We start from the raw sequence: 13,266 nt of genomic DNA on the forward strand, positions 1-13,266 counted from the left end.
AGGCCAGATCACAGCCACTATGGGGATGATATTTACATCATTTCCACAACGTCTTCACCAGTTGAAATAATATAGCTTATTCTGGGCCAGACCTGACTAGTTATGATATGACTTAAGTTGATCAGACTCTCTCTGATTCATCCAGGGACATCCGTCTTATTGGGCAGATTTTATGTTGGTTGAAATCAAGTGATATTCTGGGCCAGATCTGACTAGTCATGGTTTGACTTGATCTGGCCCCAATCGAGACTAATTCACTAATTTGTCCAGGTCCTGACTGTGCTTGCTGGGAATTATGCCATTATGCCACGCCTGCAGGAACAGCCCCTCATGATGAATATGCTAATATGCAATGCAACATCCCTGGAATCAACTAAACAAACAAACAAACAAACTGAGCCTATAGAAGTAAAAAAGTCTACACAAAGTTTTTACACAATCACAGCCAACAACGTGCCACGCTCGCACACAAAAACACACACGCACGCACACACGCACACACACACACACACACACACACACACACACACACACACACACACACACACACACACACACACACACACACACACACACACACACACACACACACACACACACACACACACGACTAGATTCTTTCACGTGTTTCTATTTACTTCCTAGTACCAAGTCTGCTTCCTGCTCTTGCTGTCATGTGGGAATATGGCAATCAGAGGCTGAGTACAGCCATGAATTATGCAAGGAATTTCAGGAACACTGTATGCATGCCTTTGAAAAGGATTTGATTGGCATGTCCCTGATGACGCTAACGCAGTACCTGAATTTCATGTCACGTGCCACACCTGCTTTCACAGAGAGGGCAGTCTTAATTTTGGAGGTAAAAATCCATATATGCTTTAGAGAAAAGCAGAGTGCTAATAGCCACCAGGATTATATTAGATAAGCTTCAAAAACACACTAAAAACTCCACCCAAAAACATGATTTTGGGTGGAGTGTGAGCAATGAGGATTGTACTGTGCAGTGTGCACCAACAAATCCTCTGCCATTTCCTCACTGTTCCCTTCTGTCCTTCTAGGTCATCTAATGGTAGCAATGGAAGTGGGAGTGGCGGTGGCTCCTTCCTGTCCTACCTGCAGGAGCAGACAGGCCCTGGCTGGGTCCCCGTCACTGACCCTACTCAGGCCTGGGTGGGCTCCCAACCCAAGCCCAGACAGGCCATGGATACCATGATGTCATCAGTACGCAATGCAATGGATGGAGACCAGTCCCGGGTATCCCAAGAGGCTTTGCTTCAGCCAGTACGGGACATGGGACATTCGGAAATCCTCAGAGGGCACTTCAGAGGTACCCAGCCATTTGAGAAGGGGCTGGGCTTCCCTCACAGGGTACCAGAGCTGAGAGCCTGGGACGATGTGCGCATGAGGGGGCAGGTGAGCAAATCACACACACACACACACACACACACACACACACACACACACACACACACACACACACACACACACACACAAACACACAGACACACACACACACACACACACACACACACACACACACACACACACACACACACACACACACACACACACACACACACACACACACACACACACACACACACACACGAGCGGCGGTGGCTCAGGGGTAGAGTGGTTGGATGGTAACCATAAGGTTGCCAGTTCCTCCCAGAGTTAGTGTTGAAGTGTCCTTGAGCAAGACACTGAACCCCTAATTGCTCCTGATGTGCTGGTTGGTGCCTTGCATGGTTTCCGCCGCCATCGGTGTATGAATGTGTGTGCGAATGGGTGAATGTAATGCACAGAATCTATGTAAAGCGCCTTGGATAATTTACCACACACCTGCAAGCAGCGACGGCTCCAGAAAATTGTGAATGGGGGTGCTATGGAGGGGCTGGCTATTTAGAGGGGGGGCTAATGAATCTTGGTTTACATAGAAGTCAGTCAATTTGGCTTGTTTGGAGGGGGGCTTGGGGGGGGGGGGGGGGGGGGGGGGCTAAGCCTCCACCAGAGGGGGCTAAAGCACCCCCTTGCCCCCCCCTGGAGCCGTCCCTGCCTGCAAGGTGTGATTAAAACAGTTGCAGCACAGTTGCAGCACACACACACTGGGCCCAAGATGGGCACAGACAGCAGCATATCTTGCTAAATATAGCTTGCATTCTCACTTTACCACTCTGTAACATGATCCCCTATCCCAGCCCATCACATGTGTCAACTTTCTGACACTCCAGCACCACCACCACAGTGCCCTTCTCACTGGGTGAGGGGGTGCACAGTACAATCTTGAGTGTTCATTAAACTCTGAGGAGTGTATAAATGGTATGTTTTGTTACCATTTACACTGCCTGTATTATGTTTACTTTTAGATTATATTTTTTTCATTCATCTCATCCTTCCGCAGCTCTGCATGTTGTACATTTTTTGTTTTTTTTTAATAACAAGAGACGTGCAGTGTTCTGGTTAATTCCTCCACGGAGGTCACAATGGAAGTCAAAGTTGACCTTCAACGTCATTTTATCAATAGTTATTGTTTCTACCTTATGGCTTTGTATGATTCGTAGCCTAATTTTTTTTAATGGACTGTATGAAGGCATTAGACTCCAATCAGACTGATTTGAGCTGCCTGTTTTACAAATATACCATACCATAACTATACCATCCTGTGTTTAAACTTTAAGTAGAGTACATGAGAGAGACCATTCCACACTACACTGAACCTCACAGGAGCAGCCAGGGGTATTTAAAGCTGACACGTCACATGTATACGAGAGAGAGAGAGAGAGAGAGAGAGAGAGAGAGAGAGAGAGAGAAGAAGGGGAGAGGGGTGTTTTTAGAAGTGTGGAAAAGAGAGGTTGACGGGGTGGAGAGGGAGAAACAGAGCAGGATTGAGAGAGCAAGAGGGAGAGAGAGAGGGTGGAGAGAAACAGAAGCCTCCCAAGATTGCTGATGCCGGATTTGATGTCATGGGTCGGCCATTCCTCTGTACCAACTAACAAAGGGAAACCCAGAGCGGGAGAGAAGGACCAGAGACCAGTGGAAAGGGCCCACTGCCCCAACTAATGGACCAAGGATAGGAGTTGAAGGGCAAAAACGTTGTGCCACTGACGTGCGTCAGAATCACTGAGACAAGGCACGGGATTGCAGCAGCTCGCTTTTTGTTAACGACAAATTTGTTGAAATTGGGAATCACAAGTGAGACCAGGGTGTGTGGGTGTGGGGCCGTGTTGGTTTACCATTGACTGACAACGGTGGTGCAATGTGGGCCCTGGTGACCGAGCTTCTCTTCAGCTTTGTGCTGCTGGCTTTTCTGGTTATCAGCTGCCAGAATGTCATTCATATAGCCAGTTCTTCTTTGCGTTCGGTACTTGCCTTCATACACGCTCAGCTGGACCGAGAGCTGGGGGAGGTGGATGGACTGGCCGATGAGGAGGAGAATGTTACCACCAGAGTGGTCCGACGGAGAGTCATCCTCAAGGTACCAGCGAACCATACAACCACGGAAAACAATTGACAGTGGTAGAAAGGGGACCAAGTCACTAAATATAACGGAAGTAGAAAGGAATAAAAACACATTTGGGGAAACCTGAGGGGCGCAGTGCGTATTTAAGTACTATAACGAAGAGATGATACAGGGATTTTCTGGATAAATGTTTGGACAAGACTCTGTTGAGTTGAGGGGCATGTTCCAGCTGGCAGTATTTCTAACTATTTAATAATAATGGAAATGCTTTAATTGGCAATAACATACAAATGGACATGAACATTATAAGGATTAATGGAGGCTGATTAAGTCAATCTAATATAATGATTTTTTTTTGTCATGCACTAAAATGATATACAACCACAGAAGGGGTCAAATTTAGACTGTGGCTAAGTTTGTCTTATTCTGTTATGGATGTGAACAGATTTTCCCTGGCTCAACCAGTTGGGATTCCAGCCTTATGGCATTTTGCTTCCTTTCCCACCCCCCACCCTGGTCTCAACAAAGATAATGACCCATGACTCTGTGGATTTTGGAGGATAGTGAGGCTTTACCTCGGCCTATACTACTCCCTGTGGACTTGGAGTGCTGCATTTGTTTTTGATCTCATAAATAGCCATGTTGGCACCCTAATTATTAGGAGGAATAATTGTATCATCATGAACCTCATCAGCTGTAATTACAGGTCCTAATGCCACAGAACAGCACCATTTAAGTGAGCTCATGATATTGTTGCTTCTAAATACAACCCCCTCTCCCCCTATTATCTCTGTCTCTCTTGGGAGTGGGTTTTTTGCCATGACGGAGCAGCTGTATACAAAAATAACTATGCGATTACTGATTTTCATACTAACTACGCAATACAGTCTGTCGCAGGGTTATTATACCGGTAGTTAATTAACTAACGAAAACTAGAAGCTAACGAAAACTAGAATTGACAAACCATTTTAGTTCAGTCAGAAAACTCCTGAATAGATTGAGACCATTAATAGCTTCAGAACATTTTATTTATGAAATGTTAATTAAAGTGTGAATATTATATTTGATATTTGCATTCAGGCTCTGCTATACATTACTCCCTGCTCAGCATAAATAAAAGACCATTAGAGCAGGGAGATAATACATCTACTGTACAACACCCTCCCCCCCAGGGGAAAACGGAACCCGGCTTAAGCCAAGAAAGCAGAGCTTACTGGTGGTGCTGGCCTGGGGTGGTGGTGGGAGCAAACAAAGTGCATACAAACATTCAGTGGTAGCACTGACAGTGAGAGGAAGTACAATAAAGCAGGTGAGCTTAAGAAGTCCTCCAATTTGGTGATCTGCTTGACACGTCACATACAACATTGCCCACGTAATGCTGCACATGCATATAAACCTCTCGAATCTATCTGCCTCTACTAGTTCTCAAGCTACGTGTCATTTAACAGAAGAAAAAAAGAGGCTTAACAAAAAAAAGAACTAACTGAAACTATATCTTGTGATAACAGAAGGAACTAAAACTAGCTCAAATCTGAGAGAAAATGTCCTTCGTTTTAGCATGTCTTTGTCAATTGCCAATATCTTTCTTCAAGAGTAGTGAAAATAGTGAAAATAGTCATCGTCCCTGACTACCCCATATTGCAATGGAAAACTAACACAAAAACTATTAATTGAATACAAAAAGGTCTAAACAACTAACGCAAAATGATAACCTTTGTTTGTTGATCCAAAATATTCAAGCGCTGCCACAGTTCAAACCCATTGATGGATTGATGGACCCATTGAAACGTGTAACGTTTTAACTTGGATCTAAATGTATTGAAAAACATGGCAGACTTTGTAACTTTGTAATATGAATCACGTGCTTGTTGACATGTAAATGATGACGCTTACTACAGAGGCATTTTAAGGGTCTCTCTAGATTCCACTTTGATTATGTTTGCTGACACCAGACTTTGCATTGTCACCAGATAACCTACAAGGCAGTTAAGAGTCAACTGTCTTATACATTATGCATAAGAAAGGTTTCATCACTGAAGTATGGCTTATTCAATTCAATTAGCCTTTATTGTCTCCGAGGAGAAATTTGTCTTGGGCACCAAGAGACAGCATTATACATTACATACATACACACACAGTTCATAGTACGTGGCAGCGGTGGCCGAACGGATAGCGGCGCGGTCTAGATACCGGAAGGTTCCCAGTTCGAATCAGCCGTCCGACACGTTAAAATTACCACCGCTGAAATGCCCTTGAACAAGGCATCAACCACTACGATGAAATGTGTTCTATGAGCAGGGCCTGAAACAAGTTCTTGAGCTTAGCCCAGATACCCTGGGTAAATATAGATTTCATTTCATTTCATTTCACAAAAAATACAGTTCATAGTACAAAAAATTATTATCCTACCCACACTGTGCAAATATATCAAGAGGTTCAAGTATTACAGTATTGCACTCTCCCATCATAAGGTCTTCCCCGTTCCCCCCAGTAGTTAGTTATCTGTTATTGAGTGCTTTGATTGACAGTGGAACAAAAGAGAATTTATATCTGTTGAGCTTATAGTATGGTGATCTGTACTGTCTGCCAGATGGCATCAACTCATATTCACCTTATATTCCATTCCATTTCATTCCATCGTGTAGAGGTGGTGATTTGTGCTTTTGCAAATGGCAATATTTAACATGACAAGTGCTTTTTTCATCCACAGGGTGATGAGGCAGAAGACCTTCCTGGAGAACATGTCAGTGAGGAGCAGTTCACAGATGAGCATGGAAACATTGTCACAAAGAAGGTCAGTCATACTAGGATGCTGTCTGTATTGTAGACTGCCGGTCTGGTCAGAGCCATAGAGTAAGACAGAGTTACGACAACTCTGTTCACTTCATGGGGCCAGACCTACTACATAGACTTATATTGAATGGGGACATCCAGAGGTTTACAGAATGCATTGGAGTCTATGGGCTCACGCGAGTACATGAACCACGTGACCAGACTGTTTTCTGCCCCCTCAATATCGTAACTCTGTCTTACTCTATGGCTCTGGGTAAACGGTTTCCTCACAATGCCTCACAAACCAGCCAATACAAATAATTATACCATTAATTATCATGAGCTGTTCATTAGTAATAATCATGTTCATTGCCACATCACAGCATGGGAAGATGTCCTTTTTATGGCGTGTAGTGCATAGCAAGAGAGGTGCCTCTTCCCCTTTAGATTTGTAGATGATTGGCTCATCATCATCTAAAATGTATTGATTGATTCATTGCTTGATTGATTGATTGATTGATTGACTGACTGACTGACTGATTGATTATTTCCATTAGCTTAACTGTACTATGTGTACAATGTTAACTACAATGCTATAAATTCAACATAGCTTTCCTTCTCGTCACATTCTCACTTGTATTGTCTTCCATCTACTATTCTCTCTCTCCTCACTACTCAATGCTTTCATCATCAATCTCTCCTTCACCTCTCTGTATGCTTGTGTCTGATTCGTGTACGTACGTGTGCTTGTGGTCGATGTGGCAGATTGTGCGGAAGGTTGTGCGCAGGGGAAAGGGTTCGGGTGAGGAAGGGGTTCAAGAGGTGAGCGTGGAGAGCTCTCTGCAGGATGCTAACGAGATGGAGATCGATGCTGAGCAGTTCATGAATTACGCCATCCTGGGTCGCGACAGCAGCAAGGTGGGCTACTGGTCTGGCCTGTCTGTCTCCCAGCCAATGACGGGCTGAGGCCTCAGAACATCTGAGGCTCCCCATTTGCTATAATTGTGGGGGAGGGGGTAGATGGACGGAGTTGTCCAATGGACTGAGTTGAGTTGCATTATATCGCCTTATGGTGGCCTCCTTTCTAGAATCTGTTGAATTCATGTTGTAGATGGGTTGGACTATATTGAATGTTGAAGTCATTGCCTGCAGCAAATTACTAGTGTGTGGTTTTAAACAAGAAACTGTGTGCCACACTGAGCTTGAAAGATTTGCCTGACCCTGCTTTGCCAGCCTACTACTATCTATAGGTGGCTTAACCTGCATGAGCTATGGAACAGTGTAGGCCAAGCACAGTGTTTGTACTGTGATTATAATGCTGTTTCATTTGACATCAGTCCTAAATCTGTACAGATTGAATGAGTATTGTGGTTGGATTGTTGTGTGCTTGTTGACCATATTCCTTCCTTGTTGGCCCATATCATTCTGTAAGACACACTCACCCCTGCTTAATTTTATCATGTTTACTAGTGTCTGCATTTAGGCAAACTTACTGAACCTGCTTTTGCGCTTTGCTGTAGCATCATAGCATTAGCTCACCTGTTGTTTCACTGGGTCGGCTGAAACAACAAACAGGGCTCATACATTATTGGCTTCATATAACCCCATGCAGTATTCCTGGATATCAGTAATATTTGTGGCCTGAAAACAGAGTGAGTTCATACTGTATTGTAAGATTGAATGTATGGATTGTGGTTCTTGTTGCTCTGGTAATGTAATCCATTTTCTTCCCATCAGTAATCCCATTGACTGACTCTTCTGTCCACTAAGCCTCCATTAAAGTTTGTGGTCCTATAACTGTAACTGTGTGCTGTATCACTCCGACCTGCAGGACTCTCTAAATAAAACCTGAGTCCAATTTTATTTGTAAATAATTATTGGATATTGTTTTAATTTATACTGGTGTACCAGGATACAAGGCAATTGTGCCCGAATTAGGACGATATTCAGTAACTATAGTCTCAGTTAAGTTGTCAAATGTCAATTGCAGAAAACTGTCCTCTGTTTCCAGCATTTTCTGTGATTGTATAACGTCGACCTTTCTGGCACTTAATCATATCCATATGGCACCTAAGTAATCTAAAACAAATAGGATAAATCATTTGCAAATACTATTTGACCCAGGTATTTTTCATATCCAATCTGGATGTTTCTGATACAGTTTCCCTCTTATCTTATCTCCTGTCTTTCCTACTATCTATCCTATTTGTCCACACTTGGCTGTCTGTATATAATTTCTCCCTGCATGCTCTCCTTCACTCACCTATATTTGAAAACAATTCTATCTTCTTTTTACTCCTCCTTTTTTTCTGTTCTATTTATGTCCCCTTGTTTATCATCTCACTGTGGCGCTCATCTGCTCTCCCCATCTTCCTTTCTTTTCTTGCTCCATTTTATTATCTTCCCATTATTTTAAACTACTAATATCCCCCACCTCTCCTTGTACTTCCATCAATCCTCCTCTCCTCCATTCTGGCTCTCTTGCATCACTCCTGCTGCCCTTCCCACCTGATGTAGCCGGATATTGTGGATGTGAAGAAGGGTGCTCAGATAGTGAAATGTGCCAGTCTGCGGAGAGTAAAGCAGTGAGGCAGACAGAATGCCACTTCCCCGCAGGTACGGGACTGACCCACAGAGCCTCGTCTGACCTGTGGGCTAGACCATTTAATCCTGTCTCTCTGGATTAAATGCTCCTGTATGTGCCTTTAATTCAGCACTAATACTGACAGTGAAGTTATTAATACAGGATGACATTTGATGTGAATCAATAATTTAACTACTGGTTAAGAATGTTAACATTACTGGCAAGAGTGCAAAAGCACCCTTTCCAGTGCTTGAAATTGTGGATTGGCACTTTTCTTATGCCTCCAGATTAGTCTTCAATTTATTTTTGACTTATTCTGCTTTGGTTAGGAAACATGTACCGGTATGGATATATTCAAATAGATTTTGTTTGGTCCGGACAGCTGGCGTAGTGGTCCGGACACCTAGCCTAACAGCATGTCGTGTGTTTGAATCCCGACTACCTCTATTTTACTTTAAATGTTGTGAACCAGTGAAGCTCTCATAGGCTCAAAATACACTTTGACCTCCCTTGAACCATAAAGAATACTAGAAGGTTAGGGTTATTATAAAATGATCTATAAATGTGCGGAATCTCTGCGTTCTTGACTGTCCCTATTAAACAGGGAAAGCGTATCTCGAGAACCGTTTAACTAACTGATCGATTTCAAACTTGGTGTGTATATCGCTGAGGACCGGAGGGGGAGTCAGTGGTCCTTGAACATATCTATAAACCCACAAATCCCATACATGAAGATCCCTGATGTCATGAATATGATGTCAGAGTAATGGCATAATAGGCTGGCCTCCAAGTACTATGATAATGGGTACTGTACTAATATAAGTACTCTGACAACGGTAATTGGTTATTCTGACAACAGGTACTATGGATATTGCATAACCGGGGAACATGCATTCCCAACAAGCATAATTACAATTTCCGGCAGCTGTGAAAACCAATGATATATTTGGACATTTGCATTCTGGATTTTGACAGCACCAGTCTTTTAATGCCGACATTGGTGACATTTACAGACTTGATTTGTTGGACTTCAGTGCAGCTTTTGATACCACTGGTCATAATAATTCTTATCAATAGAGCGTCGCAGTCCCGCCCCCTTTCATGACGACGCCAGGCCCAGGAAATGATTCCCAATGCATTTTTCCCATAGACATTTCAAAAAGTATTTATTTAAAGATGGTTACGCCAAAGCCAACTCGAGTCGTGACAACTCATGACAACAAACACAATATTTTGGACCAAACAAATAATTACAAAGAAGAAAAACAACAAAAAAAGTGTTGTAACCTGCCATATATTTCTCCTTGGTCACATTATGGAGGCAAGACATCTCCTTCCATTGTTATGCAGACTATACACAATTATATCTTCCAGTGAAGCCTGATAAAATCCTTTCCTTTAATTGAACATATTACTCCTATTTTAACTTCCTTAGATGCTAGCCTGTCTGTTCTAGGATTGATTTGGAGGTTAAGGCACATGGCCTGGCCAAAATTACAATTTGGAGCAAACCTATCCCTCAGATATCGTCAGGCAGGAAACTTCTGTCTGTTCTTGAGTTTGGTGTGATTTTGCTTTCAGAGCCCCTCTGCTCAGGTATTACCTGCTAGAGGAGCTCAGGCTAGTTAAATCTGTGTCTTTGTTCAAATCACTTCTAAAAACATGCTTTTATCAAAAGATCATTCATAATTGAAAGTTGTTCATATCTCACTGTACATTTTATTTGTTCAGTTTTATGTAAAACAAAAAACAAAAAAAACGTTTTAATCTTGTTTTGAAAAGTGCTTTATAGAGTTATATTATTAGTGATTATAATCATCATCATCATCATCAATTAGAAATGCTAAATGTTGTGGCAATTATAATACGAAGAGGTTGTTTGCTTTGTTTTCTACTGCTCTAATGCTACATGAGTGCCATAAAGCATGTTGTGCAAACTGTCTGAAGCTGAACAGAATGCTAGTGAGGACTGTGTGTGTGTGTGTGTGTGTGTGTGTGTGTGTGTGTGTGTGTGTGTGTGTGTGTGTGTGTGTGTGTGTGTGTGTGTGTGTGTGTGCGCGCGCGCGCGTGCATGTACATGTGTAAATGTGTAATCTACTATTCTATTTTTTAGACTGACCTGTCCTTTCTAAGTTTAAGCCCCTGGCATTCCTCACTGGCATTTCACAGTACTGAATGGTAACCTCCGTTGTCTCAACTTACAACGATATTTAGCAAAGGTAAACTGCAGTGACAAGTTAGCTGCAGTAACATTGTGTTACAGACTCCGGGAAGTGCTGTTTGGCCTTTAGCTGAGAACATTTGTAAGACAGACAGATTGATAGCAACACATGGGTCTGTTTTTAGACTATGTCTAATTACAGACTGAAAGGCTCACACACACTTTTAAACCAAATTTATATTTTGTTGTACAACTGTGTCACTTAACCCATTTTTGAGTGAAACGGTTGGGTGACAAAGTATAAATTATCCCTTTTATCGACTAAAAGTTTGTGTTTTGCAATATAGATGCATGTGACAGCTTTGATAGATTTCTTACGGATGCATATATGTTTGCACAGGTGTTGTTTATTAATGAAATGTATGTCTTTATCAGACTTTTTCTCCTCTATCCACAGGGTTCTCCACAGGACACAACCCCCTCACCAAAATCACCGTACTTAGACACATGACCGGCAGCAGGTGACCGGAGGATGAAGGCCCATGAAGAGGCAGACAAAGAGAAATGAACAGCAACTCAATCATAAAAAATCCAGACGGCTATGTCAACTATCAGCACGCACCAGAAGAGAAGGATATGGATTTACTTGTAGTTTTTCTTACCTTTTTTTTTCTTTTTTTAAAGAAAAGTCAAAACATCTAAAACAAAGCTATAGAAGCATGATTGTTTCATATAAAACAAAAACCAAACAGAAAAAACAACAACAAAAAAACGAGCAACCAAAACGTGCTTCCTGTTATCTGTATCAGCATGAGTGACTGCTGCCGCATGGCCTGTCTTTAAAATAATGAGGGAATATGGGGTGGGAAAAGGGTGGGGAGGGATGGGAAAAGGGTGGGGAGGGATGGGAACAGCCGAACAGGCCACTCCTGTATGGGACGGGCAATCGGGCATGCAATGTAGGGTAGGCCTACGGCGACACTTGCCCGTTTTTGAAATAAACAGGACAAGTCTGTCAAATTTAAGGAAAAGTGAAGCTGTAAAGTGTAAATTAATGAGAATTGCATAATCTCTAGGCAACAGGTTACTCCCCCTCCTCCCTGCCACACTGAAGCCTAATTTATCCTTCGCTGTATGTCCATGTTCACTTGGAAATCAGTTATTTTGGGCCAGAGCACGGTCATACAGCATAGTATAAATTAGGCTTAATATGACTCTTCCAGCTACAAACTTCACAAACAAGTTTCAAACTACTAAATGTCCCAGTGCTCAAACGTCAGTATGCTACACTATCACCCAAGGTTATCGGTGTTGTATATAATATGGTATGCACTAAAATGCTATACGTGACTGTGTGTTACGTGCGTGTTGTTTGTGTTATAAGAACCCTATGCGATGCCAATGATGCTGCTGTTCCAGATACTTACGGTATTCCTCCCTGTTTTTCTCGTTTGGTTCATTCAATCTGAACCTATATATTATTCTATATATCTTGAGGTCTTTGTGGGTATGAGAACAAACAATTCAAACTGTTGTGTCGCTCTGCCTGTTTTATCCGTCAGTTTTTTGTGTGGCAGGTTGTTTGTTGATTTGTGATTTCCATGTGCTTCCACCCTTTTGCTTCTGACATGTCGGAGTTTAGAGGGCACTAACAGAACAGAACAGGTGGTTCTGTGAGTTTCAAGGGCGGGGCAGGCTTCTGGGTTACAATTCTACCTATCTGTCCAGAGAGGTTCCTTTTTGTAGAGTGTGATACGAGAGACAGGTGTCGTGAAATATTATCTCTAACTCCTTGCGTTAATGTGTACTGTGTCCTCATGGTACCTGTAATGATCAAGTCTCATATATGAGCCAAAAATCTGTTACCTGTGTTCTCTCCCTTCTTTTGTTTGAATTCTGCCCTGCCCAGTCCTCTTCCCCAGCCCAGCCCAGCCCAGCCCAGGCAGCCTCTCAGAGTAGATGTAGCAGTCCTGTCCTGTCCTTGTCCAGCAGGGGTCAGGATCACCTTCATTTTAGTAGCAGTGTCTCGGTGTTGGGCCATAATGACCTCATCATTACCTGTGGGTAGAGGAACTGATGAAACACTGGGAATAATGTAGCGTTGAGTCCGCTGGAGAGAGGAGAGAGCGTTGTGTTGTGGATGTGTTGAGTTCGATGTTTGTTTTCTTGGCTCCGTGGAGTGTAGCAAAGACAGCCAGTCACCAATCACTGTGATGAGAAACTGTAATACTGACCCCACGACTGTGAGCCCGAGTAGCTCTTCCCAAAACCCAACAACACCTGTCTCTT

At 42.8% G+C, this 13,266-nt stretch overlaps 1 protein-coding gene across 1 annotated transcript in view; it reads left to right on the forward strand.

The window, feature by feature from the left end:
* The window catches only part of ank1a (ankyrin 1, erythrocytic a), a 51,938-nt gene extending 40,266 nt beyond the window's left edge, over window positions 1-11,672 (forward strand). The window contains exons 40-44 of the mRNA XM_079515471.1: window positions 1,059-1,413; window positions 6,171-6,254; window positions 6,998-7,150; window positions 8,750-8,848; window positions 11,435-11,672. Coding sequence (XP_079371597.1) covers window positions 1,059-1,413; window positions 6,171-6,254; window positions 6,998-7,150; window positions 8,750-8,821 — 664 coding nt within the window. The 3' untranslated portion in view covers window positions 8,822-8,848; window positions 11,435-11,672. The remainder of the gene's footprint in view (window positions 1-1,058; window positions 1,414-6,170; window positions 6,255-6,997; window positions 7,151-8,749; window positions 8,849-11,434) is intronic.
* Window positions 11,673-13,266: the final 1,594 nt, after the last annotated feature.

Source organism: Electrona antarctica, assembly GCF_951216825.1.
Source record: "Electrona antarctica genome assembly, chromosome: 12".
NCBI lineage: Eukaryota > Metazoa > Chordata > Actinopteri > Myctophiformes > Myctophidae > Electrona > Electrona antarctica.